General features: G+C 40.7%; 1 protein-coding gene across 1 annotated transcript; it reads left to right on the top strand.

Moving 5' to 3' along the window:
• Positions 1-248: 248 nt before the first annotated feature.
• On the top strand, positions 249-7,643 carry NEUROD4 (neuronal differentiation 4; the record flags this gene model as incomplete). The annotated part of the gene is made up of 2 exons (XM_081248768.1): positions 249-314; positions 6,639-7,643. The coding sequence occupies exon 2, from the start codon at positions 6,648-6,650 to the stop codon at positions 7,641-7,643; it is 996 nt and encodes a 331-aa protein (XP_081104894.1). The 5' UTR covers positions 249-314; positions 6,639-6,647.
• Between the last annotated feature and the right edge of the window lie 20,233 nt (positions 7,644-27,876).

The raw sequence follows: 27,876 nt of genomic DNA, 5'->3' as shown, positions 1-27,876 counted from the left end.
CCAGAGGCTGTGGTCCTGAAAGCTCCACTCCAGGGAACTAACCAGGGAGAGGAGGTACTGAAGACCAACTAAACTAGCTGCATGAGCCTAAGGCATCCTGGAGGAGCACACAGAACTCCAAGGAAGGAGTAGAATAAGTAGCAGTCAGAGGAACCAGACCCGGGGGCATTCCTAAGAGGCAGTGGCCGGGTTTAACATGGATTGCTAAAAGCACCTCCTCCTATGATCTGGATGGTCAGGGAGACTTGGCTTCTCTGAGTCTCCTCCAGGACACAGATTCACAGAGTTCACGCCAGGGATTGCCACTGACAGAGGTGAGCCAGCGGGTGGGGTGGCATGGGGACTACTAAAGTTTCTGTGGGTAGTTCCTGCAGACCTAGAGGAGTAGTTGGTGTGAGGTAAGTCTCTTCTGGGCTAAATAAGGAGGGAGCAGGATTTCGGAAACTTCAATAGAGAAGCAGAGAGAGTCAGAACACTTAGGGACAGATATTAAAATTGTAATAATGTCACTAATTCCCATAGCACCTGTCACTCAAAGTGAAACTCAGATACTCTCAATCATTTTTATAAAATAGAGATTACAAATTATCCTCCCATTGCTGTCAAGCCCATTCTTCCATTTTATTAATGCTGAAGAAAAGGGCCAAAAAGTTTAACTGCTTTCCTGAGGTGGCTTACCAAATACGTTGAAAGAATTGACCTAATCTACCACTCTGCTTACAGTTTTTTTGGCTCTGCAAAGAGTGAAGGGGGTGGGGTGGGGAAGGAAATGACAATAGAAAAAGGAATTAGAAAAGATGTTGGAAAGCCATGGGGCATATTCTCGCCATCGCCCCCATTTTCTCGGCTAAAAATCCTTAGACATTTGGCAACAGTGGTGGGACCTTTCCTTTTCCTCAGCTCTTTCAGATGGGAAATCAGAAGAGAAAGATTGTCCATATATATTTTTGCCTCCTCTACCTCTCGTCATTCACCCACCCCTAAAAATGTGTTCAGAAAAATAATAATAAATGTAAAATGCCCCCCTCATATTTTAACAGAGGGACCAGAGATGAAATGCTGAAGAACAAGGAGGGAAAACTGAAGGATTGAGTAACTTTTGTTTGCAAAGTTCACCGTTAGGATCTGAGGCTATGAAAACTAAAGTATCACATGTCTATGCTGGATAAGGGGTGTGTGCGTGTGCACGTGTGTGTGTGTGTGTGTGTGTGTACAGGTATTAATCAGCAAGGAAAGTGGAGCATGTAAAAGTTTGAATAGGAAGAGCACAGAACAGCCTAATGGCTGTTTCCAGGCAGCACAACTTATGAGCACCCTGGTCTGCATTCTGTCTTCAGTGCAGACTTTGTAAATCCAAGCAAGGCATTCAGTCTCACTGATCCTTAGATTCCCTAGAAACTGGACTGAATAGTCCCCTTCCTGTTGTATTAGGATTTAGTCATAGGATCAGGAGGTGAAGTTAGTACAATCAGCTTTTAAGAGGAAAGACACTGTCTAATCACCACAAACACACACGCAAAAGCTCCTTACTCACTTATTTGTCAATTGAAACTTCTCCACAACAACTCAAAAATTAGTAAAAGTGTAGGATGAATTCCAGGACAACCCCACACAGTAGTAAGGCCCAATGACCTCAGCCCTAGTGATGAAAGTATTAGGTCTCCATAATCATTGCCTCAGCAAACATTTTTTACAGAACAGATTTTTAAAAAATGAAAAAAATGTGGAAAAAAATTTTGAATTTGAGAGAATTGGCTAAACTTAAAATTTCACAGAAGGATCCTAAAGAAAGGGGAAAATTCTGTTATAAAGTGTAGATACATAAGGAAATCCAAATTCCAAGATTAAAAAATAAAATGAGCTTTATAGGATCAGAATATGTTTGGGAGTTGCAGGGGGGCCTGTATTGTGCCTCCAGAGCCAGTATTCATTGACTTTTGTCATACTGGAATGTGCTTCATGTATATTTTGAGAGCTAATTTCTTTTCTAGGAATTGGGGAAACCTAAAAATGGTGTATCAGGATACTTTGTGCAATAGTGCTATAGACTTTCCCATACAGCTTCTATCATCAAACAATTGCCAACCCTTACATTTACATAATAACTTTACAAAGTACTTGCTTTCATAAAAGCTTCTAAATGAGACATGAAAGACAAAAATATTATTTCTATTTGCCCCAAGGGTAAAATAATTAAAATAATTTTTCTGTGCTCATATAATAAGTGAGTGATGGAACAGGGTTTCAGTTTTATGCTTCTTTCAATACACCTCTGAGTTGGTTCATTAACAGGCTGAGATCCATGGTAGAAATAGGTAGCTGTTCTAGAGAGAGCCAAGTTGGTTTCCTTAATCAAAACTCAGTAGTGCATCACACATACTTTCAATTCTCAAATCGAAAACTGGATGTTTATCTTTTTTTATTTTTCTTCTGCTAACTTTTTAATGCATTGAAGATATTTAGGTGGAAAAAGTCAAAGGAAAGATTTTTTTCTTTATCTTTGAGGAGTCCTAGCTTTTACCTCTCTTGGAGAGACTCTTCATTTTTCTCCCCTGAGCTCTGGCTCCTGATTCTGGTAAGAAAATCTTATCCCCAATATTCTTTAATCAGAGACAAAAGGAAAAATGTCCAAGTGCCAAGCATGGTCTGTATTCCACCAGAAACTTCATGACCCTGAAAATTCATGTGACTGAGGAGGAGTCCAGCCAACTGCTGTCTCCCAGTTATAAAACAGGATGCAAGAGGCTAACTTCCTTCTGGAATATGGTGGAAGAGTTTTAGTCAACCCAGTAGAGGCAGCTGATAGAGCTCTGTTTCCTCACCCTTTGTAACAGAACAGGAGCTTTCGTATTTAATTTCATTAGGAGGTTGGGGGAGTGGGTTTATCAGGGAATTTTTTGAAATGGCTGTTGAGATGGAGCCATTGGCTCTTGCTGGCATAAAATCAACATTAAACATAGAGTATAATTATACCTATTTTGTCCACTTGGCCAGAAAAACTCATGGTGAACTTTAGGAACAAAATACCTAACACTTACATGGCATTTATGATGTCTGGCGCTATTCAAAGTCTTTAAATGTATTAGTTCATTTTATGCTCACAATAATCTGGTGAGGTAGGGCTATGATTATTCCTATTTTGCTTTTGTTTTTGTTTTTGTTTTGCGGTACACGGGCCTCTCACTGTTGTGGCCTCTCCCATTGCGGAGCACAGGCTCCGGACGTGCAGGCTCAGCGGCCATGGCTCATGGGCCCAGCCGCTCCGCGGCATGTGGGATCTTCCTGGACCGGGGCGCGAACCCGTATCCCCTGCATCGGCAGGCGGGATTATTCCTATTTTAAAGAGAAGGAGACTGAGGCACAGAAAGATTATGAAACTTGCCTAAGGTCACATACCTAGTAAGCAAATGAGCTGAAATTTGAACTCAGGTAATCTGACTCCAGGGTCTGTGCTGTCTAGCCACATTGGGCAAAAGGGAAGGTTATTAGGCAATTATCAGATGATCTTCTGAGCCAATCAGAGGAGGTTCCAAACAGATAAGAGGCACAGTAATTAACACAGTCTCCTTTTATTATTCACCCATGAGAAATAATTTTTATTTTTGAATAAGCAAATGTGTGAATGAGTTAGATAAGAAAACCCAAGACTAAACAGAAGACTAATACGGATAGTGTTTTATAGCATTTAAAGTTTACAAAATCTTTTCTCATATTTTTGACTTGCAAAACCACATAAAATATATCATATCCCTATTTTATCGAAGAGGAAATGAAAGATCAGAGAGCTGAGACAATGTGTTTGAGACCAACAACTAGGAACTAAAAGAATTGGGATTAGAATGTACATTATTCCAGCTTCCATGCTTTTGAAACTACACTACATATTCATGGGATTCCCTCAGAGCTAATGGACCAGTACCTATGGGAAAAGAGAAAGTTAAACTGGAGCCATCTACATCCTTTCCATGGTTAGTAAGAGAACAAAGATGAAAACTGGTTGCCTTTTATATTGTTTTAGCCAACATCATTTGGTTCTTTTCCTTTATACCTGCTGTAAACCTGATTTGAAAGCAGCTCTTTGCCTCTTACAGAAACCATCACATTGCGTTAAAGGCAAAAGGTAGTCTACTCTGTTCTCTTAATCCCACTTCGTCATAGACGTGAGGATTGACAGAGCTTGGCTAGTGTCCAGAGGTACGGAGGTGGGGATGATAAAAAAGCTCAAATGCAGAGGCTAGGTTGGTATTCAGTTTCAGGGGCAATTCAGGGGATTCTCCTTTCCTCTCCTTCTCTCCTTTCCACGCATGTACGTAAGGCCCAGTGATAATGATGACAATGAAGAGGAGATGAGAGAAACAGAAGGAAGAGGCAAAGGAGAAGGAAACAGAGTAAAAAAGCAGGGGGGAATAAATGAATGAAAGCAACAAGAAAACAATTTAAAAGAGGAAGGAATCCTGGAATATGAGAGTTAAAAAGCAGAGAACACTTAAACTAGCCTCCCTTTGGATGAGGATCGTTTCCTGGTGGCTTGCTCTACTGATCCACATCTCCTGAAGTCAAAGTGCCTTTCTTTCTTCCCCATAGCTGTGATGAAAATAAAAAGGAGAAAAAAGCATAAAACCTAGTATTTGGAATCAGAAGAACTGGTGTTATTTCCTGCTCTACCTGCTGTATGTCTTAGCATTTCCAGTACTTAATTTACCTGACCTGCAGTGACCTCGACTATAAAATGAGCATAACAATCCCCTTTTCCCTTAAAGTTTTGCTCTAAGACTACACAAATGTTATTATAATGACATGTGGAACATTAGGTTTCCCAAGCCCACTCCATCCTCTTTAGCCTCAGAGTGCACCTGCCTCTGAAAGGTCTGTGTTACTTTAACAGAAAGTTAATTAGGTCTTTCACCCTCCCTCTGGATATCTGCCTGCGTTAGAAGTGCAGCTCAGCACACAAGCTCCATCATCCATATTAAAAGTGGGATTTTCTGACTTGGCCTGGCTAGCCAGTTGACCAATAGGTTCCAATGTGTGTTTTCAATCAAGCTGCTTACCCAGGAAACCTTATTAAGTGAGTAAGTCAAGCTGACATGATTTCCGTGCTGATTAACATGAACCTAGGCTGTTTTTGCAATGCAGTCACATTAATTATTTATAGGAGGTAAATGAGGTTACAAGGAAAACAAGCTCAGATTACCAGAAACAAGTCAAATCATATATTTATATTTTTTTAAAGCTATGTACTAATTCCCGCATTCATTGATTTGAGGCTCAAGCCTCAAGGATCAAAAAACATTTATCATGCTCTCCCCTTTCTAATATACAAAGGTGACGGAGGGTTTAACATTTCGAAGACTAGCCGGTGGAACTGGGATGCCCCAATGGAGTTTATTAGATACTTTTATTTGGTAAATTGTATACCTACGAATCTCTCAACAAATCTCAAAACAATTCAGGCTCTTCCAGAATTGAATGCAAAATATTGACTAAACCACCAGTCTCTTTTGGTTTTCAAATAAGTTTTACAATTGCAAATTTTTCATAGAAAATTCTGACTAAACAGTATCTGTTAGGCAAGTGAGTTAGTCAGACTATTTGCATGTTTGTCTGAAATAGTCTGCGCTATGTTTGCAGTCACTATGTTCTGTGAAGTTTAAAATCTGTTCCAGATTTTCCATTTTTAATGAAATCTTATAATAGTTGCACTAAAATAATCTTAAATAGGTTTGGCAGACTTCTGGCTTGTAATTCGAGCTGCTGCTGTATTCTTGTCTGAGGGTGTGAGATGCGTGTTCAATGAAGAGTTCTCACTTTTAACATATGGGTGGATTTGAAAGGTAACCAGTGGTGACCTCCTCTCTTTTCCTGATCCTTTCTAGACACCATGTTACTAATACCTCTAACACCACTAACACTAGACAGACCACAAGGTTCTTACTGAAAAACAAAATGGTGATTGTGAGAGGAATATTTCATGATCATGTTGTATACCAGCAGAGTCAGTAGGAAACAAGGGATGTTATGAGTCAGATGTATATGTGTCTCTAAATAGAGACTGAGTAGTCCTTTGGAGAACATGTACAAAGTCTGAATGATCTCATTACAGTTTTTCATTTATTTTGTGGTATAGTTATATAACAGTTTTCTTATGTTATTGTTTGATATTCTTTTAAAATTTTGCAATATTACAATTATTGTTTACATATTATTATATAATATCAGAAGTTTCTCTATTTGGACAATAATTTATATGCTCACCTTAGCTACTTCCTTTTATGATCTGACTTCTGGGAAGAAAGAAAAACATGTTTTGAGTGGTATATCAGTTATTTTTGCATAAAATATCCATGAGATAAAGAACCTGAGAATAAAAAGAGTTGGGTATTGACTCTGCAATGAATAATCAAGTCAATTTCCTTTTCCTATAGTTGATTTTCTTATAAATGCTATAGTTAAGTGAGTGTCCTGGGCATTTATCTGAGTTTAGATTAGTTATTTAGAATGGAGAACTTGGGCTAGATAATTATAAGTTGAATTCCAATACAAATTCTGTGCTTTACATCTAAGACATAAAAAGAAAATTTAGTTTTAAATCAAATCAGATGTTCACAGGCACTAACCATTGCTGTTTCCTTTTCCAGAGTCTGGAAATGGCAAAATCTTACATGAAACCCAAGGAGATGACAGAGTTGGTCAATACACCATCTTGGATGGACAAAGGTCCAGCTTCTCAGAATGAGATAAAGGAGGAGGAGAGAAGACCAGCTGCTTATGGGATGCTTGGCAGCTTAGCTGAAGAGCATGACAGTATTGAGGAGGAAGAAGAGGAGGAAGAAGATGGAGAGAAGCCTAAGAGAAGAGGTCCCAAGAAAAAGAAGATGACGAAAGCTCGCCTTGAGAGATTCAGGGCTCGAAGAGTCAAGGCTAACGCTAGGGAACGGACCCGGATGCACGGCCTGAACGATGCCCTGGACAACCTGAGGAGGGTCATGCCGTGCTACTCTAAGACCCAAAAGCTCTCCAAGATAGAGACTCTTAGACTGGCCAGGAACTATATTTGGGCGTTGTCTGAGGTCCTAGAAACCGGACAGACACCTGAAGGGAAGGGCTTTGTGGAGATGCTCTGTAAAGGGCTCTCTCAGCCCACAAGCAACCTGGTGGCTGGATGCCTCCAGTTGGGCTCTCAGTCTGTCCTCCTAGAGAAGTGTGAGGAGAAATCTCCTATTTGTGACTCTGCCATCTCTGTCCACAACTTCAACTATCAGTCTCCTGGGCTCCCCAGCCCTCCTTATGGCCATATGGAAACACATCTTATTAATCTCAAACCCCCAGTATTCAAGAGTTTGGGAGAATCATCCTTTGGGAGCCACCCACCTGACTGCAGTACACCACCTTATGAGGGCCCACTTACTCCACCCCTGAGCATCAGTGGGAACTTCTCCTTGAAGCAAGATGCCTCCCCTGACCTGGATAAATCCTACAGTTTCATGCCCCATTACCCTTCTGCTAGTCTAAGCTCAGGGCATGTACATTCAACTCCCTTTCAGGCTGGTACCCCCCGCTATGATGTTCCCATAGATATGTCCTATGATTCCTACCCCCATCATGGCATTGGGGCCCAACTCAATACAATCTTCACTGATTAGGGCAGTCAGACCAGCATTTCAGAGGAAGATGTGGAGACATTTCCCATAACTCAAGTGGTTGAGCTGAAGACTCAGTGACCTTAATGGAACCCTATAGATACATATCAAACAAACATATCAAACAAAATAGTCCCAGTCTGTTTACACCTGTCTCTCTTTTCTCATCAACTTCTCATATTGTATTGATTCCTTTATTTAGGGTCTTAAAGTGAAATTATCTGACTCTTTACAATCATGTGAAAATAGAACAGAAGCCCTGGATCCTATCTTAGTGGTGCCAAAAACTCACTGAATGATCTATGCCAATTAATTTTTCATTTCTGGCCTCTGTTTACTTACTGGTAAAGTCAGTCAATTGTTATAAGTCTAGATAATTTCTAAAGTCCTTCATAGTTCTGAAATTCTGTGACTTTGGTGATCACTCCTATAAACTTCTTGAAAGTAGAAGGATTGAGGAGTAATAGGAAATGGACACCGTGCGTGGAATGATCGAATGGAATTGCCAAAGGAGCACCAGTTGCATGTCTCTCGTGGACTTGATGATAGGACTTCTTTGCATTTATCTAAAAATAGCTTCCAGAGGCTAACATTCTAACTTGGCTGTCACTGTGAATAATGTTCTTTAAGAGATTAGCTCTATTTCTTGTTGGGCTGAAAGCTGAACATATCTTCCATAGTAATTTGAGAACCATAATAGAGATCTCATACCAACATGATTCTTGATGACATTTCAAAAGCACTTTTCTCATTACTAGAGGTGGGGCAAGCAAGTCACTGAAACCTCAGACTCCTACAACCACTGGGACTTGGAGAAGTCATCTAGACCATTTCATGGCCTTCATAACCTGAGGGCCCTGGAAATTCTGATGAAGCTCAGGTACTGCTATTGGAATCAGCAAACAACCCAGGCCACATTCAAGAGCAATAAAATGGCTGTTGGATACTACCTAACCATCGTTTGGGGACTCTCTCCAGCTCACACCCGCCCATGGGAAAACCACTAGGTTTTCTTTGGCAAGATGAATTTCATTTGGTTAAGGAAAAGATGGTTAAAACCACTAGCTTTTGTCCACACATATATTCTAGAAGCACAAGCACCAATCGATTTATTGACCAAACGAGTTTTTCCAACATATATATAATTCTTTTGTCTCATTCCCACTAATTGTTACCTCTTCCTCACTTCTAAAATATGTTATTACATATTGTAGATAACATTTCAAGTGACCAGACTTAGGGATGCAGAAATCAAATCCAAGGTCAGTGAATGCTTTTACCAATTTATGTCTTCACCACAGGTTTATCCTGATTTGCAGGATGTTTATTTTTCTTCATGTAACTCTTCTTTCCTTTATATCAGCAGTAATTTTGTCAAACTTATTTTTTTTCCAGAGAAATGTAATCTGAGAAATTTCACTGTCCTGTTCAATCTGCCAGGACAATTATTTAAAGCAAACCAAAAGCTTAAATGGTTTACATGATAGTGGATCACATCCTGCCGCTGCCAGAGAGGATAAGTTTAGGAAGCACGCAGGGTACACAAATAGGGCCAATGAATAAAATTGATAAGGCAGATTAGTATGTCATTTTCTACAGCTTAGCTATCCCCTAAAACCTGCCAAACTATTTGTGTATCTTGACTTTCTTTACCCTCTTATTATCTCTTTACAGTCTAAGTCATTTCTTTCCGTTTTGCTTGCAGCAGTAATCCTGCTGTTTTTGTACCCTTGGTTTGTAAATCCACTTGAAAGTATCCTTGCAGAGAGCTCTTAAACCCCATCAGCCACCAAAGTGGTTCCCCTCACCACGATTTGCCCTAGAGGGAATTGACAAGTAAAATGATTTATAAAGCCATCCTATGTGCTTTCTGAGTCTATACTGGCACTTACCTTCCTGAGAGGCTATGGGGGGATCTATCCTTGAAGCTAGCATTTTGTGGCATTTAAGTTTGTAGATAATGAATGTTGTCTGAATTATTTATTATTTATTATTTATTTAATTTATTTCTCCATTCCATGCAAATTCCTTGGGTTCTAAACATGTGCTTGCAAACCCATCCTAAGACTTCATTTGGAAAGTAGCTCATAATTTTGCTAGAAATTCCTGAGTTTGGGGGTGAGGGCAAAGGAGGAAGTTAGTGCAGAGTTACCTGTAATAATTTCATTAAAAGCAGCAATAATTTGAATGGCTATGCAAGGTAATAGTTTTAGATTTTTTTCCTTCACTCTAAGATGAGCCAGTTATTTTTTGGGAATCTGTTGTTTATGCTTTTGGGGAGTATGGTACCCATGAACCAGTGTGTGGGATTGTTCAGAGAGACTTTATAATTGAATAAAATTTGGAAATGCAGTGTAATTGGAAAGAACCTACTCTCCAACCCCGGATGGTCTTTTTCTTCTGGGGACTTTACCCGATAATGCAAAGCAATTGCTTAAACATTTTGTAAAAAAAAGTTTTTCCTCTTTTCCTAGCAGAAATAAAGCTGTGAGTCTTCTTAGACATTGTGTTGCATTGTCAATCTTAAAAGTTCTTCACTCTCACCTATTAATTTTCTTTGACTCTAAATCCTGCGAGCAGCAGCAGAGTACAGGCTAGCCTATCAGGAGGATTTACACATCCCATATTTCAACTGATCTTGCCAGAAGACTTGAAAGGTCCAAACCAAGTAGCTAGAAGGCTAGATGCACTCTGCTACTCACATAATCAACCATGCAATCGAGAAAAAAACACATCTAGGGCTTTGAGCATTCTAAGCCATCAAACAAGTGACTTAGATGACTTACAGAGAGGTGGACCACAGGAAGATGAACTATTATCCAAATTTAGGTGGGCCTACCAACTCTTCAAAAAATTATGAAGCGTGTTTTTTGGCAATAGCTCTGTCTCATGATTTTTTTCCTTCAGATTTCTCCAGTTAAAATTTTCCAGAGGGCTTCTCTGGTGGCGCAGTGGTTGAGAGTCCGCCTGCCGATGCAGGGGACACGGGTTCGTGCCCCGGTCCGGGAAAATCCCACATGCTGCGGAGCAGCTGGGCCCGTGAGCCATGGCCGCTGAGCCTGCGCGTCTGGAGCCTGTGCTCCGCACAGGAGAGGCCACAACAGTGAGAGGCCCGCATACCGCAAAAAAAAAAAAATTCCAGGGTCCCTTTTTACATGCATAAACTGCTGATGACATAGAAATAATAATGATGATGATGATAAAAATAAACTTTAACAAAATATTGTTGGTTAATCAAGGGAGAGAATTTGTTTAAAATAGTTAAGAAACAAAAATTACAGAATGAAAGTCATTCTCCCACCCCATCCTCCATCTATCCAGTACCCACTCTCCAACTAGAAACCACTTTTTAATTTTTAGTTTACTAGTTACCAGAAATCTTTTATGCATATATAAGAGAATATTAGGTACATTAGGTACAAATATGAAGTTAGACTATCCTCTCCTTTTTTCTTCTGTTTTTGGTAGCATAATATAACACAGTTCTGCATACTTTATTTCAACACATACATCTGAGTAGTTTCATATATCATCAAACTTTCTTAATTCTTTGTTATAGCTGGTTAACATTTTAAGTAAAAAAAACATAATGTATGATATTAAATTATAAATTTTGGATTTTTCCAATTTTTGCAATACTGAATGAATAATAATGTACGCATCATTTGATGCTTATTAAGAGAACATTTAGCAAAGAATATTCTAGAGGAATACAGATAAACTGACAGATACCAGCCACAATCACATCTAGCTGTTAGAAATGCTTACTATGTACTGTCACTTTTCTAGGTGATTTACATGTATTCCTTCAATCTAAAACAATCCCTCTAAGGGAGACACTATTATCATCCTCATTTTACAAATTATGAAGCTAAGGCATAGAGTAACCTGTTCAAGCTCACACTGCTAGTGAATGGTAGAGCCAGGATTTGAACTAGATGATTTATCCAAAAGGTTTGGTTGTTTGGCTGCTGGCTGGTAGGTACATAATGTTGTCATATCTACAAAAGGCTAGAGCTGGTGGAAGAGGAGGTACTTTTTGACACCCCTCAAATTGTCCATATGACATACGGCACCCTGTTGTATCTGTGACCCAGGCTGGCCCATACCCAAGGTCTGAAATGCAGCCTGAGAAAAGACTCTCTTTCCATTGACAAAAGCTCAGCTTTCAATTGTACGTTGTCTATGTAGATATAGGTTAGCTCACAGATCAATGCTTTGTTTCTTGAAAGTGCCCATCTTTCCGAGGGCTTAAATCCATTTCATGGCTGTCATCTTATATATCTTTAGAGTTTTAGAAAGAAAGTTTTAACAGGGAATTATCGATATGAAAATAATAAAATCTTTTACAACATAGGAGCAGCCTATCTTCAAGATTATTTTTTTCTGTCTATCTAACTTCAGAGTATAGTTTGGTGCATTAATTGCAAGCATTGGCTTTAGGATCTAATAAATGATATTTTAGTTATGTAACTTACTAGTTGAATAACCTTTATTAAATTGATTACCTTGCGAAACCCTCAGTTCCCTCAAATTTAAAAGGGCAATAATAGCAATGACTTCCTCATAGGGTCATTCTGATGAATTAATTGAGATAACATGTCCAAAGCACATATTTAATAAATGGTATTTATTACCATTCATGTTACTATTCATTATTCTTTTTTTTTTTTAAGGAGATGTTTGGGGGTAGGAGTTTATTAATTAATTTATTTATTTTTGCTGTGTTGGGTCTTCGTTTCTGTGTGAGGGCTTTCTCTAGTTGTGGCAAGCGGGGGCCGCTCTTCATCGCAGCGCGCGGGCCTCTCACTATCGCGGACTCTCTTGTTGCAGAGCACAGGCTCCAGACGCGCAGGCTCAGTAGTTGTGGCTCATGGGCCTAGTTGCTCCACAGCATGTGGGATCCTCCCAGACCAGGGCTCGAACCTGTGTCCCCTGCATTAGCAGGCAGATTCTCAACCACTGCACCACCAGGGAAGCCCTGATTCATTATTCTTTGATTACTCTCACACTGACTTTTCTCTTTGTCTCTAATAATATGACTAGGGAGTGCTGATGGTGACTGCAGTAGGCTTATTTAGGGAGTCCATAGAGATCTTTAGTTAAGAGGGTTGAATCAGACAGACTTGGGTTTGAATCTAACTGGCTGAGTTCAAAGCTAACCAGGCAATTTATTTAACATCTCTGTGTCTCAAGTTCCTTCTTGACAAAAAGGGCATAAAAATCCCACCAAATTCATAGAGTTGATATGAGAATTAGAAGTGATGATAATGCCAATGAAGGGTTTATCTCAGGTTCTGGCACAAAGGAAGTAATATACTATTATTATTGTTATTGTTATTATTGGGAGAAGATGGGAAGGGATGAGGAAATTGAGAACAAGAAAGCAGAAAAAATCCTTTGAATTTATACAGTTGATCATTGAGTGGGGCCGATATCAAAAGCCAAGCCTTTTGACTAGTACTTATGTTGGCATGTGCTATTTTCTAACTCATCACAGGGACACCTTTAACAGAAATCCTCTAAGGCAAATTTCCTGAATTTGGGAAATAGGAAGCATTGTATTTTTCTTTCTTTTCTAGAAATTGGCCTGGAGCTAAAAGAAGACTTGTGGTAGCATTTTGCTGTCATCTGACCTAAGAAGATGTAGGAAAGGAATACTATTATCTCACATATACATAGTACTATATATTTCTTTTCAATTCAATTTTGCAAATGGTTGCTGAGCACTTCTTCTGGGCCAGGCACTAAGCCAAGGGCTGCGAATACACAAATGAATACAGGACTGTGCTTTGTAAGTTTATAGTTTGACAGAGTATACATTAATAAAGCATTTCTACCCAGTTATCATTCAGTGTTGACAGCAAGGTGAGGCAAGAAGTTCAAGTATTATAGATGCTGTTTAACAGAGGAGGAAGCTGATACTCAGAGACATTTACTGATTAGCTAGGTCAAGCAATTAGTTGGAAGTTAAGTCAGAGACTATCTGATTACAATATTTTGTTGGTTTGCTTGTTTTAGATAAGTAAAGTCCTGCTTTATTTGTGGTTAAATAAAACACACTTTCTGGGATGAGGTTAATGGATTATTATGACAATTCTGGATAATTTACTGGTTGAATAACCTTGGTTAAATTAATTAACCCCTCAAAGCCTCAGTTGCTTTGCTAAAATGGCTAAAATGAATTACTACAAATATGAAATAAAGCAAAGAAAATTGTAGCCAAGGTCCGGTTCAGATGCATAGTAACCAGGGAAGTAGTTGATCATAAAATCAAAGGAATCCCATTATGGCTGTCATAATACACAAGAAAATAAAATGTTTGACCAATACCTCAAATGTGTGTGAAGTAAATGAATTAACTTGCTAAATGTGAACTGAAGAAAATTTTAGAAAATAATGGCTAAAGCCTCAAGGAAAGGAAGAAGAAATTGCTGTTTATTGGGCATCTAAACCAGGTATAAGTCCCAAAGTAAAGTTCTTAATGTTACGTCAGTCTTCAAAATAAACCATTTGAAGGAGGTTCCAGATACTTAAAAACCTATTTACACATTGTAGAAATGTGTAAATAAATATGACACCATGGCAAGTCATGTAAACTCTCTGAGCTTTTGTTTCCTCATCTATAGGATAAGACGACCACGCCATTAGAAACCTGAAGTTGCTCTCATCTTAATGTTTTCATGAGCAGTAAATGTCCATTTTGTCTGACCGATTACACATATTTTGAAAAAAAAAGAATGAATGATGATTGAATAAAAGATAATAGATGAAGAAAAAGTGGACTACAAAGCATAAAATCAAGGGGGTGCTTTGTGTGGTTTCATAATTACTAGTCAGCTATCTTAAGAAACTGGGTGGCTTCAATTTATCAATTTAGATGGCAATTTTCTAGGCCATGAACTTATTCTCTAGCGATAACCACCACAGCATGTCTGGCAAGCCCATAATCTACATTTAGCTAAAGTAAACTTATCAAAGATAAAATTGAGAAATTGTGTTATTCCTAGAGTTGTGCCCATCCCCCCCACTCTTCCCCTTAAGTGGGAAAGAATAGGAAGATGTTGATCATGTTGTTTACTTGATTGCAAACACAGCATGTTCTCTGTTATCCATATGGATAATTCATGCTGTAGATGACTGACGAAAAATATTTCATATGAAGCTTGTTTCTCCATGCCAGTTTTATATTCCTAGTTTTTGGTGTGTGTGTGTGTGTGTGTGTATGTATGTGTGTGTGTGGTGTGGCGTGTATACACACACATATTAATGTATCTATATTTAAACAAACATATCAAGGTATATATGTATATATGTGCATATATATTTGAAGGTATGTATATATATATATTTTAATTGAAGTATAGTTGGTTTACAATGTTGTGTTATTTCAGATGTATAGCCAAGTGATTCAGTTACATATATATATATTATATATATATATATATACTTTTTCAGATTCTTTTCCATTACAGGTTATTACAAGATATTGAATATAGTCCCCTGTGCTACACAGTAGGTCCTTGTTATCTATTTTATATATAGTAGTATGTGTATGTTAATTGCAAACTCCTAATTTATCCCTCCCCTGCAAAGGTACATATATTTAACACGTATAGATTGTTGCATGTTGAAAACACACACACACACACACACACACACACACACACACACCTTTGAATGTACTCTAAAGTCAAATGGAAACACTTTTTGGATCATTTAATTTTTGGCAAGTCTATAGCCTGAGTCTTTCCTTCATTAACGTAATGCTACTAGTAACTGAGCGAGGTTAGGCACGGAAGAGTGGAGGCCGGCCGAGGCCGAGAGGCAGGAAAGAAGTGCAGGAGGCTCTAGTGTTCCCTGCTGGACCTGGAAGGGCAGCCGGATAAAGGTAAGTGCTCTCTCCTCCTCTGAGAGCTGGCCTCTGAGCTGATGCAGATCCAGGGCAGGCGGGCACGTGGCTGCCCTCTGAGGGCCAGGCACAGGCGCGAGCTGCTCGGGGACTCCTGGGGCAGACGCTCCCCTGGCTCCTGCTCAGCCCACTGCTGCCAGCCGGCGGCCTCCCTCCTGCCAGACCCCTGGGCATGCTGATGGGAATGGCACAATTACCTAATCCCTGCCCAGGGAGATCTAGGCCACATGCAGACAGATGGAGGAGCAGGGGGATTCAGAACTGTTTAGGACTGGAGGAGCAAAGGAGAAAAGCGCTGGGAGAGGTTTGCCTAATGGGCCAGACTTGAAAGGAGGTTCTAAAGTCTCCTTGTCTCCAAGCAGCTCCCAGGCAAGCTGTTTTCTCACCTGAACAGAAGCTTTGGGAGGAAGGACCTTGGCCTTCCCCTCACTGCTGGCAAATACACTGAGAAAAGGCATTGACCCACAGTGTCTGGGTTTCCAGAAGGAAGAGGAAGGATAGATGGGTATGGAAAGAAACAGAATCTGGGAGAGTCAGAGCTCCAGGAAGGCCCACTGAGAGAGGCTGACAGAGTCAGAGATACAGAGATCAAGGCAGCAGTGCAAGCGCTCACCGTGTTTCCTTCCTTACGTCTTGCTCTTCCCTCACGCATTCTCACCCTCACTGCCCACTTAGAGCCCCCAGAATCTATCTGTCTGGACTCCTGCAATAGTGTTCTTTTAAACTTCCAATCTTTTTGCACACAATGTTTCCTTTCTTCGTGAATCCATCCTGATTGACTGACCACCTTAAAGTAAAGCCACAATCATGTCATTTCTTTGGTCAAAACCCTGCACTGGTTCTTCAACCACTATAGAATGAAGTCCAAGCTTCCCAAGCCTAACATTTAAAGCCCGTGCACCACAACTGGTCTTGGTCTCCATTTATATATCACTAATTATATATATATATATATATATATATATATATATATATATATATATATATATATATATATTTATCACCCCATTCCCCCCACCTTCTTACCCTCCTACCTATACATCTGTGTTGCCTCTCTGGATTACTGCTCCTCTAATCAACATGAAGTGCAGTTGCTCCCCTGCCTTTGTTCCTGGCAATGCCTTTCTCCGGAGTGCTCTCTCCTCCATCTTCACTTGCTGAAATTGTATTTATCCTTCAAAGCCTAATTGAAATTCGTCCTTGATAAAGCCTTTACCAGATATCCCTATAATAATTAGGACCACCTTCTTTATTTTATATGTATTTATTTATATGTATTTTATTTATATTATTGCCTCCTTCTTTCTTTATATTTATTTAATTATTGCCTCCTTCTTTTTGAAGTTTAGAGAATCATGATAATTGATGCTACAAGTGAAGTTACTGTTTCCACTTATGTCTCCTTTACCATTTATAAGCTTGAGAAGAGAGGCTGTTTTATCCTCTTGCACTGCTCCCGGTGCAGTCCTTGCCATATACTAAGGAGAAGGTAAAGCAAATTTTTTTTTTTCAGAGCACGTGAACACGTGCTGGGAATTGTGAAGGTAACTTTACATTCCCATGAACTCATACAACTTTGGGAAAAAAACTTTTTTTTTTCCATTTTACAGATGATCAAAAGGAGGTTCAGATAATGTCCAAGTCTACTCAACTCATAAGAAGGAAGTGATGACTTGTTGTCAGAGTGATTTTTGCACAGTAGATGTGTCAATGAAAAAAACATTTCCTGAGTTTTGTCTTCCCAATGTCCACTATGCTAAAGAACAAAAACTTGACTATAAAAAATTTATTTAGACAAAGCCAGACAGGCTGGTTGAAATAATATGGAGTTAAATACAGAGACCAATAAAAGCTGTTGAAGGAGTAGAGTTTTAAAAACAAACAAAACCAGAGGAACAGAAAAAGGGCCAACATATAGGCTAAGTGAGACAGAGAGAAGGGAAGGAGAGAGAGGAAGTCTAAGTGAACAGAATAAAGGCAAGATAAAAGGCGTGTGGGTGCAATTTCCTCAAGTGGGACATCTCAAGTATTTTTAGATGCTGTCCCAGAGGTCCTGGGGTCTCCATGGAGTTGGGGAGGTAGGTCCACTTCAGGAAACAGCCAGCTGCTGCCTCTGTTGTGCCTCAGGTAGGAGCATGTGTATTGATTCCTGCTACACAAAAGGCTGGGCACCACCACGATCTCCACCAAGCCTCCCTGAAGACAGTCCCTGGTTATGTCTTCAGAGCAATAGAAATATCACCACAATAAATCGTTCTGCAGAAAAGCAAAGACTACAGGTCTCCCAAGTGTCCCCATTCACCAGAAGACTTATGTCACAACATGAAAGTTTCCCTTTGGTCTTTGGATATATCTTCTTTTTTTTTAAAATATATTTATTTATTTATTTTTGGCTGCATTGGGTTTTCGTTGCTGCGGGCCGGCTTTCACTAGTTGCGGCGAGCGGGGGCTACTCTTTGTTGCGGTGCACGGGCTTCTCATTGCAGTGGCTTCTCTTGTTGCAGAGCACGGGCTCTAGGTGCACGGGCTTCAGTAGTTGTGGCATGCAGGCTCAGTAGTTGTGGCACTCAGGCTTAGTTGCTCCATGGCACGTGGGACCTTCCCGGACCAGGGCTCGAACCCCTGTCCCCTGCATTGACAGGCAGCTTAACCACTGTGCCACCAGGGAAGCCCTGGATATATCTTCTTTAATGACAAGGTACAGCGAACAAAAAATGGTTTACTGATGATGTGGGTGGATCAATTTCTCTAGCTCACAGAGCCATTGAGTTCTCACGATTTGTTTTGGGTTTGTGATCTGGACAAACTCTACGTGAATGCCTGGCTTCCCACATACTGTAATTGACTTTGGACAAGATTCATAAACTCCTAGAGCTTCAAAATCTTTATCTGCAAAATGATGACAATATCTTGAAAGATTTCTGTGACATTAAATATAATGATTACCTTACATGTATCATGAGGCCTGGCACATTATTAGTGATCAATAAGTGGTACTTTGTCATAGACTTTGTCATAGTCATCATCATCAACATCATTCCCTCCTACGCAGGTGCGACCTCCATCACATTGGGCTAATGGAAAGAGAGACCAAAGAAGAGGCAGAGAAATGAGAAAAGGGGACCCGTGGGGGTACAAGTAGTACTGGATGATGACTGAAGCCATCAGAAGGAATTACTGGCTTGTAGTCTGGAGTGTGTGACTCAGCTGGAGCCTGAGTACAAAGGGTCCCTAAGCAGAAGCATCAGGGACAGAGAGGGGGCAGCTGACACTGTGTCCACCGTTGGCACAGTCCAACAAGATTTTCAAGGATAAGTGAAAAAAATGCAGTCCTGAGAGGGAGCACCGCTGAACCATGCTGCCCTGTTTTTGGGCAGCAGCTGCAAGCAGAGATAGCAGCTGCAGTTGTTCTCAGCAGCCTGGATTCCCAGGGAAAGTGGGCATCAGGCGAAGCAAAAAGGGGGAGAGATAAGCGTGGGGCAATGCCCTGTGTTCCCAGGATGGGACATTCCATTGCACAGAAATAAGAGGCTTGGGGTGACAAGGAAAGGGTGCTCTGAATGTAAAATGATGCTCAGTGTTGAGAGCAGGCTGATAGATCTTTGGAGAGAGCTAGACTGGGGGTCAAGAACTTTCTAACCATTTCTGCTCCTAGACTGTTGCATAAACATGAGCAGATAATAATCATAACAGCTAATGTTAATTGAGTGCTAACCAGGTGCCAGGCAATGTGCTTCATTTTTTACATATATGAAATAATGTGATTCTTAGTACGATACTATGAAATCGGTGCTAGCATTGTCTGCATTTTACAGATGAAAATCTGAGGCACAGAGGAGGTAAAGTAGCTCTACCAGTTCACATAACAAGCAAGTGACAGATCTGAGATTTAACCCAAATGGTTTGGCACCTGAGCTTGCATTTTTATCCACCACTCTCTACCAGCACTGTCCAATAGAAATGTCTGCAATGAGGGAAATGTCCTATAACATCAAGCACTTGAAATGTGGCTGGTGAAACTGAGGAACTAAATTTTTAAATTTATTTAAGTATAATTAATTTAAATTTAAATAGCCTCATATGGTTAGGTCCTATACAATGGATAGCACAGATTTATATTATCTCTCTAAGGAGACAGATCTCTATCATTTTCAGTTATTTTTTTCCATCTAAAGATTTTGGGTTTGTACACAGGAATGGAAAATATGTGAAGTGATTTCCACCACTTCCTCCATGCCTGCCCATATGTATGTCATTAATCAAGCAGGACTCTCTTTCTTACTGAACCTGGACCTTCCTCAGAATCCATCACAACACAAGACTCTAAGCAGTCGCTGTGAAGGACTTAGACTCTTCATTTGATAAGAAAGGGGTCTCCATCTCTGGACCCTAAACAGTATCCAAGGAAAGCACTAGGTTTAGGCATTAGAGGGAAAGAAGACATCTCTTCCAGCTCTTTGCATTCCAGCAGCACTGGTTTCTTTCCTCACCATCAGTTGTACCCACACCAAATTGCTTTTCACCCACATAACATCTTTCCCATCTCTTAAGCTTAAATCTGGGCGGCCCATCATTTGCAGTGCACTCAACTATTTAACTGGTTTTCTCTGAAGACCTGATCGAAGTCAATGTTTGCTGCACTGGATGTCTATTGTCTTATCAGCAAATATGAATGGAAACAAAGGAACACTTTTTTTTTTCCTAAATATATTTCTGAAGAAGTCCTCTACCAGCATCCATGGTGCATCTCTGCATAAAAGAAAGAGATTGGCAGAACAAAGACAAGGGAGATGCTATTTCTTGCAAACGCAAGGGAAGTAATAGCTCTCCAGATAATTCTCCAGCTAGAATTTTTGTTTTGAGCCTTGAAATCACCTAAATAACCTACCCTTGGCATCAGCCTAAGCCTCTGGAAACTCCAAGGCCTTATTTGACAGGTATTTTCCTAGTTGATTCCTAACTAGCTTATTCTCTCTTTGCCGAATGATCTTCCAGCTCCCCTGCCTTCCCTTGGTCTTTTGCCTGCCAAACTCCTACTTACGTTCAAGATGCAGTTCGGATGTCACGTGCCCGGGAAGCTTTTTTTTTTTTTTTTTTTTTTTTGCGGTACGCGGGCCTCTCACTGTTGTGGCCTCTCCCGTTGCGGAGCACAGGCTCCGGACGCGCAGGCTCAGCGGCCATGGCTCACGGGCCCAGCCGCTCTGCGGCATGTGGGATCCTCCCGGACCGGGGCACGAACCTGTGTCCCCTGCATCGGCAGGCGGACTCTCAACCACTGCGCCACCAGGGAAGCCCAGGAAGCTTTTTTGATCCCGCTCCTAACACACTCAGCTCCCAGGCTGGACGAGGTTCCCCTGCTCTGTGAGCTAATAGCTCCTCTGCTCACCCCCACAGAGTGTTATCCTCCCACCTCTATGGAACATCTAAGTCACTCTGCTGTGCTTCTGTGCTCCTAAATCCATCTCCCCTGAAGACTGCTGGTTCATCAACAGTAGGAAGATAAATTAAAACCTCTGTCCTTAGCACCTCGCAAAGAGCTTGATATATGGCAAGAGTTAATATATACTCACTGAGTAGACAGAAGAATAAATGGCTGAGCTAGAGAGAAGATCAGACTCATGTGGCAGAGGAGATCAGTGCTACTGACGGACCAACCCCAAGGTCAGGAGCAAGGGAGCCTGCTCCCTGGCCAAGCTGACCTTTTCTGTTCTGAACAGAATAATCAAGGACAGACTCTCTCTTCCTCATTCCCTGACACCCCCATAAAATTCCAGTCATTCTAATTTTATCTTCACATTTGCCTCCCCGCCTCCAGCCCCCAATCCTGCACAGTTCCAAAACACTTGGCTTCTCTCTCCCTCTGCCCCAATTGTTCCTCTTTCTATAGCATCGGAATCTCATTGTCATGCCTGCCCTATTCCCTCCTGACCTCTCAACCGCCCATTGTTCGATGTCAGGAGGGTCCGGGTGGCAGCTGGGCCCCAGCAGGGCAGACCTGGTGTCCCCAGGGCATCCCTGGCAGGTGCTGGAATACTCAACAGCCGGGCCTGATGTCACCACCCCCATCCTCTTCCATAGGTTCCCTGCCCCCTCCCACCAGCTCCAGCTCCAACCCCCTTTCTCAGGAACTGTTAAGAGTCTGAAGGGTCAGCATGGCTAGGTAGAGGCTTAATCAAAGAAAACAGTTTGATTTTTTCTCTGAAAAAACTTCAGGCCTGTCCTCTGGGCTATTTGTACTCTTGTGCATATCTTTATTCAGTCAGACCTCCTGTGTGCTATTAGCCTAGGTACTATTAGCTGAAAGCATCCCCAAATACCAGATTCCAACTCTGAACGTTTTTGGTTACCTCTGTCTGCAAAACTCTCACTACCACATCTTCTGAGACCATCAAATGTTGATTCAATCATTCAAAGCTATACTCAGTGCTAATCTTACAAGATAGCCTCTCCCAATTCTAGCGTCTCTCTTCCCTTCTGTGGCCCCTTCAAGCACCTTGATGTTCCTCTGCCACATCCTGGGTCTACTGTTTCCTCACTGTAGACAGCAGTATGTGGGGTATATCCAACAAACCTAGTTCAGTGCTTGACACATAGGAACTAAATACTATGTACCAGTTATAATCCAGTTATGAAGTTTACCCTCATAACTTCATTTAGCTTGAGCCTCACAATAACCCACTGCAGGGATATTATCATCCCCATTTTAAGATTAGGAAGCTGAGACTCTGCACTTATTATTTGCCCATAGTTATACAGCCTGTTGGTGATAGAACCAAGGCTTGGTTTTTGTGGTCTTACATTACATGATTTTCTACTTAAGTTCATTAAATATTCAATTAAATTTTATTGATGGAATTGTTAAGGTCTAGTGATAACACAGATGCCAGGGACGCAGACCGAATAGGAGAATAGAGAGGTTCATACATTAGGAAGAATTTTCCCAGTTTTAAGAGGGAATACTGTTTATCTTCCTGAATGCCAAGAAAGGAAAAGGAAATTCCTATTTACATGGGCTTGGATTAAGTAGACCTCTAAGAAGGTAGAGAGATGTATGGAAAGATCAGTTTTAAAATTCTTTCACTTCCTCATTTAAATTCTTCGTAACCATGTCTTATCCTCACCTCCAATGACATCGACACCAATGCCAAGTAATAAATGACACTCATACTCAGCAAGAGAGCTTTTCCATTAAATAGAAAGTCTGTGCACTTCATTTTATCCTACCTTCATCTTATCCTTTACACCCTGCACTCTGAAGTCTGTAGGCCTTCTTATTTGGCAAAGGTGATACTCACTAACGTGGATTTAATCCCTGAAGCAGGTCTGGTTTATAAGCTGTTCACTCCAAGCCTCCTCAAGGCACTAATGTGTGTGATTAAGATCGTCAGTCAGGACTCAACTCTAAACTTGCAGTCTTGGTTGGAGACTACGTTATCTTTCTCCTCACCTCGCTCTTTCACCAGAGGATGCTGGCTGATTCACTAAGGTGTGAGGCATGTGAACAAAGGAGGTTTCTGCTGGAAACGAAGATGAGACATCGAGCGCGGTGGTTCTCTTCCAGTCCCCAACAAAGAGGGCCGTGGGGTCTTAGTCTCACCTGCATATTCATGTTTGTTCAAGGAGGTAGTCACGCAATTAGTAGGGTAATTAATTCCTCGATAGTTTGTTCTCTGGGGAGCTGCCTCACTTGAGGCTTCCACAGTTAAATGTTCAGATTCCACTTTTGAATCACTCCCAGAGCTGGGAAATAGACCACTTGTTGAGTCCCTGGGGCAAGAGAATCGTTTTTTAAAGACAGGTAATTGCTGGAAGCTAGTGATTCTGGTCAGAGGACATATAAACTCTTCACAGCTAGGAGCTGCACCCCTGCCAATGCCTTGCCACCCGCTTAGGTCTTTTTTTTTTTCTTTTAAACACTTAAAAAAAATAGATTTATTTATTTATTTTTGGCTGCGTTGGCTCTTCCTTGCTATGCGCGGGCTTTCTCTAGTTGCGGTGAGCGGGGGCTACTCTTTGTTACGGTGCGGTGCGCGGGCTTCTCATTGTGGTGGCTTGTCTTTGTTGCTGAGCGCGGGGTCTAGGTGTGTGGGCTTCAGTAGTTGTGGTTCACGGGCTCTAGAGCGCAGGCTCAGTAGTTGTGGCGCATGGTCTTAGTTGCTCCGTGGCATGTGCGATCTTCCCAGACCAGGGCTCAAACCCGCGTCCCCTGCACTGGCAGGCAGATTCTTAACCACTGCGCCACCAGGGAAGCCCCCCCTTAGGTTTGAAGTATAGCTCTCCTCCCAGATACTCCCCATTCCTACACCAGCATATTGTAGATAAATGTAGTTTTGTAAACCAAGTTTTTTTTTTAATAAGTAGCAGTTAATTTGTCACTTGAATGACTAATGTATTGGAAAAATTTTAAAACGCAGAATCTTCTAAAGCCAACCTTCCTTAGTTTCCTCTTTTTTTCCTTTCTTAAAAGAGTAATTATACATTGAGGCTTCCTTAAAATGAGTCAGACGTTTATATATGTAATTATTCTGACATGGCTTTCTAATTTTTAAAACTTCTGTTATCAACAATTAGTGATGTCGGTTGTATGCACATCATTGTCCATTGCTTCAGTTTCCATATTGGAAAATAGCAGGGGGATGAGTCTCTGTTCCTCCATACCAAAGAAGACTAGTCCAATAATCATTGTGCATTCTTCTAGAGAAGGGGATGGATGCTTTTCTAGGCAGCCAGGGACGATCTTTATACTAGGGATGGACAGCTAGTTAGATCAGGGGAGATGTCTGAGGTTCAGAGGTTCAGAGAAAAGATTGTGGTGCTGTTTCCAGCTGCCCTTCTGCCTCCAAACAACCTACTCACCTGTATCCATAATATTCATATTACATTTTGATTTCTAGCATGCAAGAGATGGATTCTTATGATCCATGTTAATTAGTATGTAGCAACAACTAACAACAGTGTTTGACATTACCAGCCATCTTCACAGTATTTGATACCTATTAGGTGTTCAATAGTATTTGTTGAATTAATAGATTATATGGTTAATTTTTAGTTCTATTCAAATACATTTTTCATTGATGCAATGCTCCCTCCTTTTCTATTTATTTTACCCTCACAATAACTCTGAAAGATAAGCAATGGATATGGGCTATCCAACTATCAGCCCCGAGTACCGCCTGGCACATGATTCTTCTGGCACATGGTTAGTTCTTTTCTGTCCTGGATGGCACAGTGTAGTGTATGAGCTGATCAAACCAATAGCATCACTAAAATGCCAGTTTTTTCCCTCTAAAAGGCCTCTTTTTTTTCTCTAGGACATGTATAAAATGAAGGTAGAGGAGATTACTTCATATCCCTCTGCAATCATCCTCCTAGAAATCATTCCTCAGGATTATGTTCTCTTCCCAGCTCATCCCAGTTTTGCAATGTGGCATCTCTCATTTTATGGGACTCATGGAAATGACCTGATGCTGTTCCTGAAGATTGATATCAGAAAGCATGTAAATTGTCACAGGCTATACTCTCTTTTACTTTTGAGTATCTTCCTCCTAAAGCCACCCCCTGAAGACTTAGGTAAATTAAAATCTATATAATTAGAGAAAAAAATTGAAAGTATCCTCTACAAATGAGTGTTCTTATAGGCCACGGGAAAAATACTCCAAAGCACGTCACCAAATGCCCCCTTCTCAGTGTTCCTAGTTTCTAAACTCATTCCCTGGAGAGAAGGGCTGCCTTCCCTGGCCTAGGCAAAGGGAGAGAACAGGATCCCTATTGAATACCACGCCAATTGACTGTACTACTCTTCGGAAAACTCTGCTATTGATTTTCATAAACTGTGTTAATTTGATCCATTGCTATTTAAATTATGTAGACTTTTCTATTAGGAAAAAAATGTCCTCAGAGACCTGGCTGTATTTTATTATCTTTGAAGTAAAATAAAAGTGGGCTAGTAAAACAAAAAGTGGTTATTGCAGACTTAAATCCAAACACAACTGGTTTGGATTTAAGACAAGGTAAAAGAAAAAGGGAGCTGTGAACAGTGCCATCCATTTTCCAACACTGTTCTAGAATAAAGTGAAGTTCACTAGCTATAGACGGCAGAAAATTTTTCTTCTTATGAAGATTGTGTTAACATCATCTCATTGCTGAAATTCATTAAATATTATAAAGAAAAATTCACTAGTCAGATTTTAAACTTTACTTGGCACCGTGATGTATACTTTGTCTGGGTCTGGAGGCTTGAGTTCATTTAACACAACTCAGTGTTCTCTTATAGTCTTTTTTCCTGTTATGAACTTTAATTTCAACTTCAAACTTTTTATTTTTCTATATTTTCCAGACTGTAGTTCTTGGTGGAGCCATCAGGAGTGGCATTCTGCCTTCTCTCTGATACTTGTTAACATTACTACATCTTCACCAAGCAGTGCCTTCTTTATTTATATTCTTTCTCAAAACCTAGCTCATTCTCAGTCTCTTTTCTATATTTATGGTCTATATTTATGGCCATGATATTCTTTTGTAAACAAGCTTAACTACAGGTGCTTTATTCCAAATGCTATGTAGATTTCTTTTGAATTTTTTCAAAGGATTTTTATCATCATATTGTTTCTTTGTAAACCTAGAGAAGTGGAATCGAGGTTTGTACCCTTAGAATTAATACTTGTTCTGATACATATTAGGTCTATAATCTTGGTTGAATCATTGGATATTTGTTTATCAGTTCAGTCTTTATAATTTTTTTTGATACTATAATGATTTGAGATCATTTTAAAGTTTTCCTTACAACTGTGTGGGCTTCTATGGTCTAGGATTTTACACTTTATTGTAAACAATTCAAATACAAAAATGTGTCATGTAAAAAGAAAACCTTATAATCCAATGCTCATTGCAGATAACTCGGGGGGTGTGGGGGGTGTGTGTGTGACTATATGTGTGTGTGTGTGTGTGTGTGTGTGTGAAACCAAAAGCAATCTATACATAATGGTCTAGTATTTAAGGGAACTTTGTATTATTCTCTATTTCTAATGATGGCTTTAGGATTCCTTTTATTTGTTTTTTGGAGTCATTTTGTCTTATGTACCCTTATAGCCAACTTTCTTCTCCTCTCCCCTTCCCTGACTGTCAATAATCATTTTCCCTTAGCTTCTGTGAGTTTACCTAGTTTAGGATTGCTGACTCAATTCTGGCTGGGGAGTTTGGGCTCTCTGACCCATGGTAATCTTTACCTGGTCTCTAGCTCTCCTTGGCCATGCCTAAGGTCTCAATCCTGGATCTCTCCCCTTCTATAGACAAGCCACTGCCTCACAGGTTTGATATGACAATGACTTCCCCAGTCAATAATACCCCACTTCCCATCCCCATCATGGGTTTCCCATGGGGGAACATATTGGGCATCTCAAGTAGTTTAGAGTCAGGAGATACCTTAGGGATAAAAAAACAGACACAGAGTTTAGGTTATTTATCAAGAGTCACAGATGTTATGAGTGGGAGAGCTGTGTCTAGACTGAAGTTTCCAAGACTCTTCCCGTGCAGGCCCTGCTGATCCTGAGTATCTGTGAGCAGCAAGGTGAAGGGTAAAGGCAGCAGCGAGGATGCACTACAGTTACTAACAGAGCCTGTATGCTAGGTGTCTTCTGTCACATTTACCTTTTGTTCTCATACTTTAACCAGGATATTTTAATTTAGGAATTCCAATATGCTTCACTTCTATAAAATGTATTTCCTTTTAAAAATGCGTGTGTGTGTGTGTGTGTGTGTGTGTGTGTGTGTTTCATGGTAAGGGCTAGCATAAAATGAGAAAGCAGGTAAGCTAAGTCCTCTGACAAATATAAAGTACCACACCGGGCTTCCCTGGTGGTGCAGTGGTTGGGAGTCCGCCTGCCGATGCAAGGGGCGCGGGTTCGTGCCCAGGTCCTGGAAGATCCCACATGCCGCGGAGCGGCTGGGCCCGTGAGCCATGGTCGCTGAGCCTGCGTGTCTGGAGCCTGTGCTCCGCAACGGGAGAGGCCACAACACTGAGAGCCCCGCGTACTGCAAAAAAAAAAAAAAAGAAAGTACCACACCAGATATAAGACTGGACAGACACAGAGGAGGTGAGATCAGGTGTGACTGCTGTTATGGTGAAGCCATGACTCACACCTTATGCTACATACGTCAAAGTAGACAGTCCTAGACTCACTGTGAATGTTTTCTGCACATTCAGGCAGAAAACCTAGTAAAACCAGAAAATTAGGGGGCAGAGGGATGCTCATTTCTGTGAGATCAACTTTGGAGCACTGTCATGGGTTCTGGCATTAGAACTCTTGGGTTTGAATCCTAGATCTGTCC

The sequence above is a fragment of the Mesoplodon bidens genome (assembly GCF_964165515.1).
Source record: "Mesoplodon bidens genome assembly, chromosome: 11".
Classification (NCBI taxonomy): domain Eukaryota; kingdom Metazoa; phylum Chordata; class Mammalia; order Artiodactyla; family Ziphiidae; genus Mesoplodon; species Mesoplodon bidens.
The sequence above is the reverse complement of the archived record's forward strand: the minus strand, read 5'-3'. Positions and strand labels throughout refer to the sequence as shown.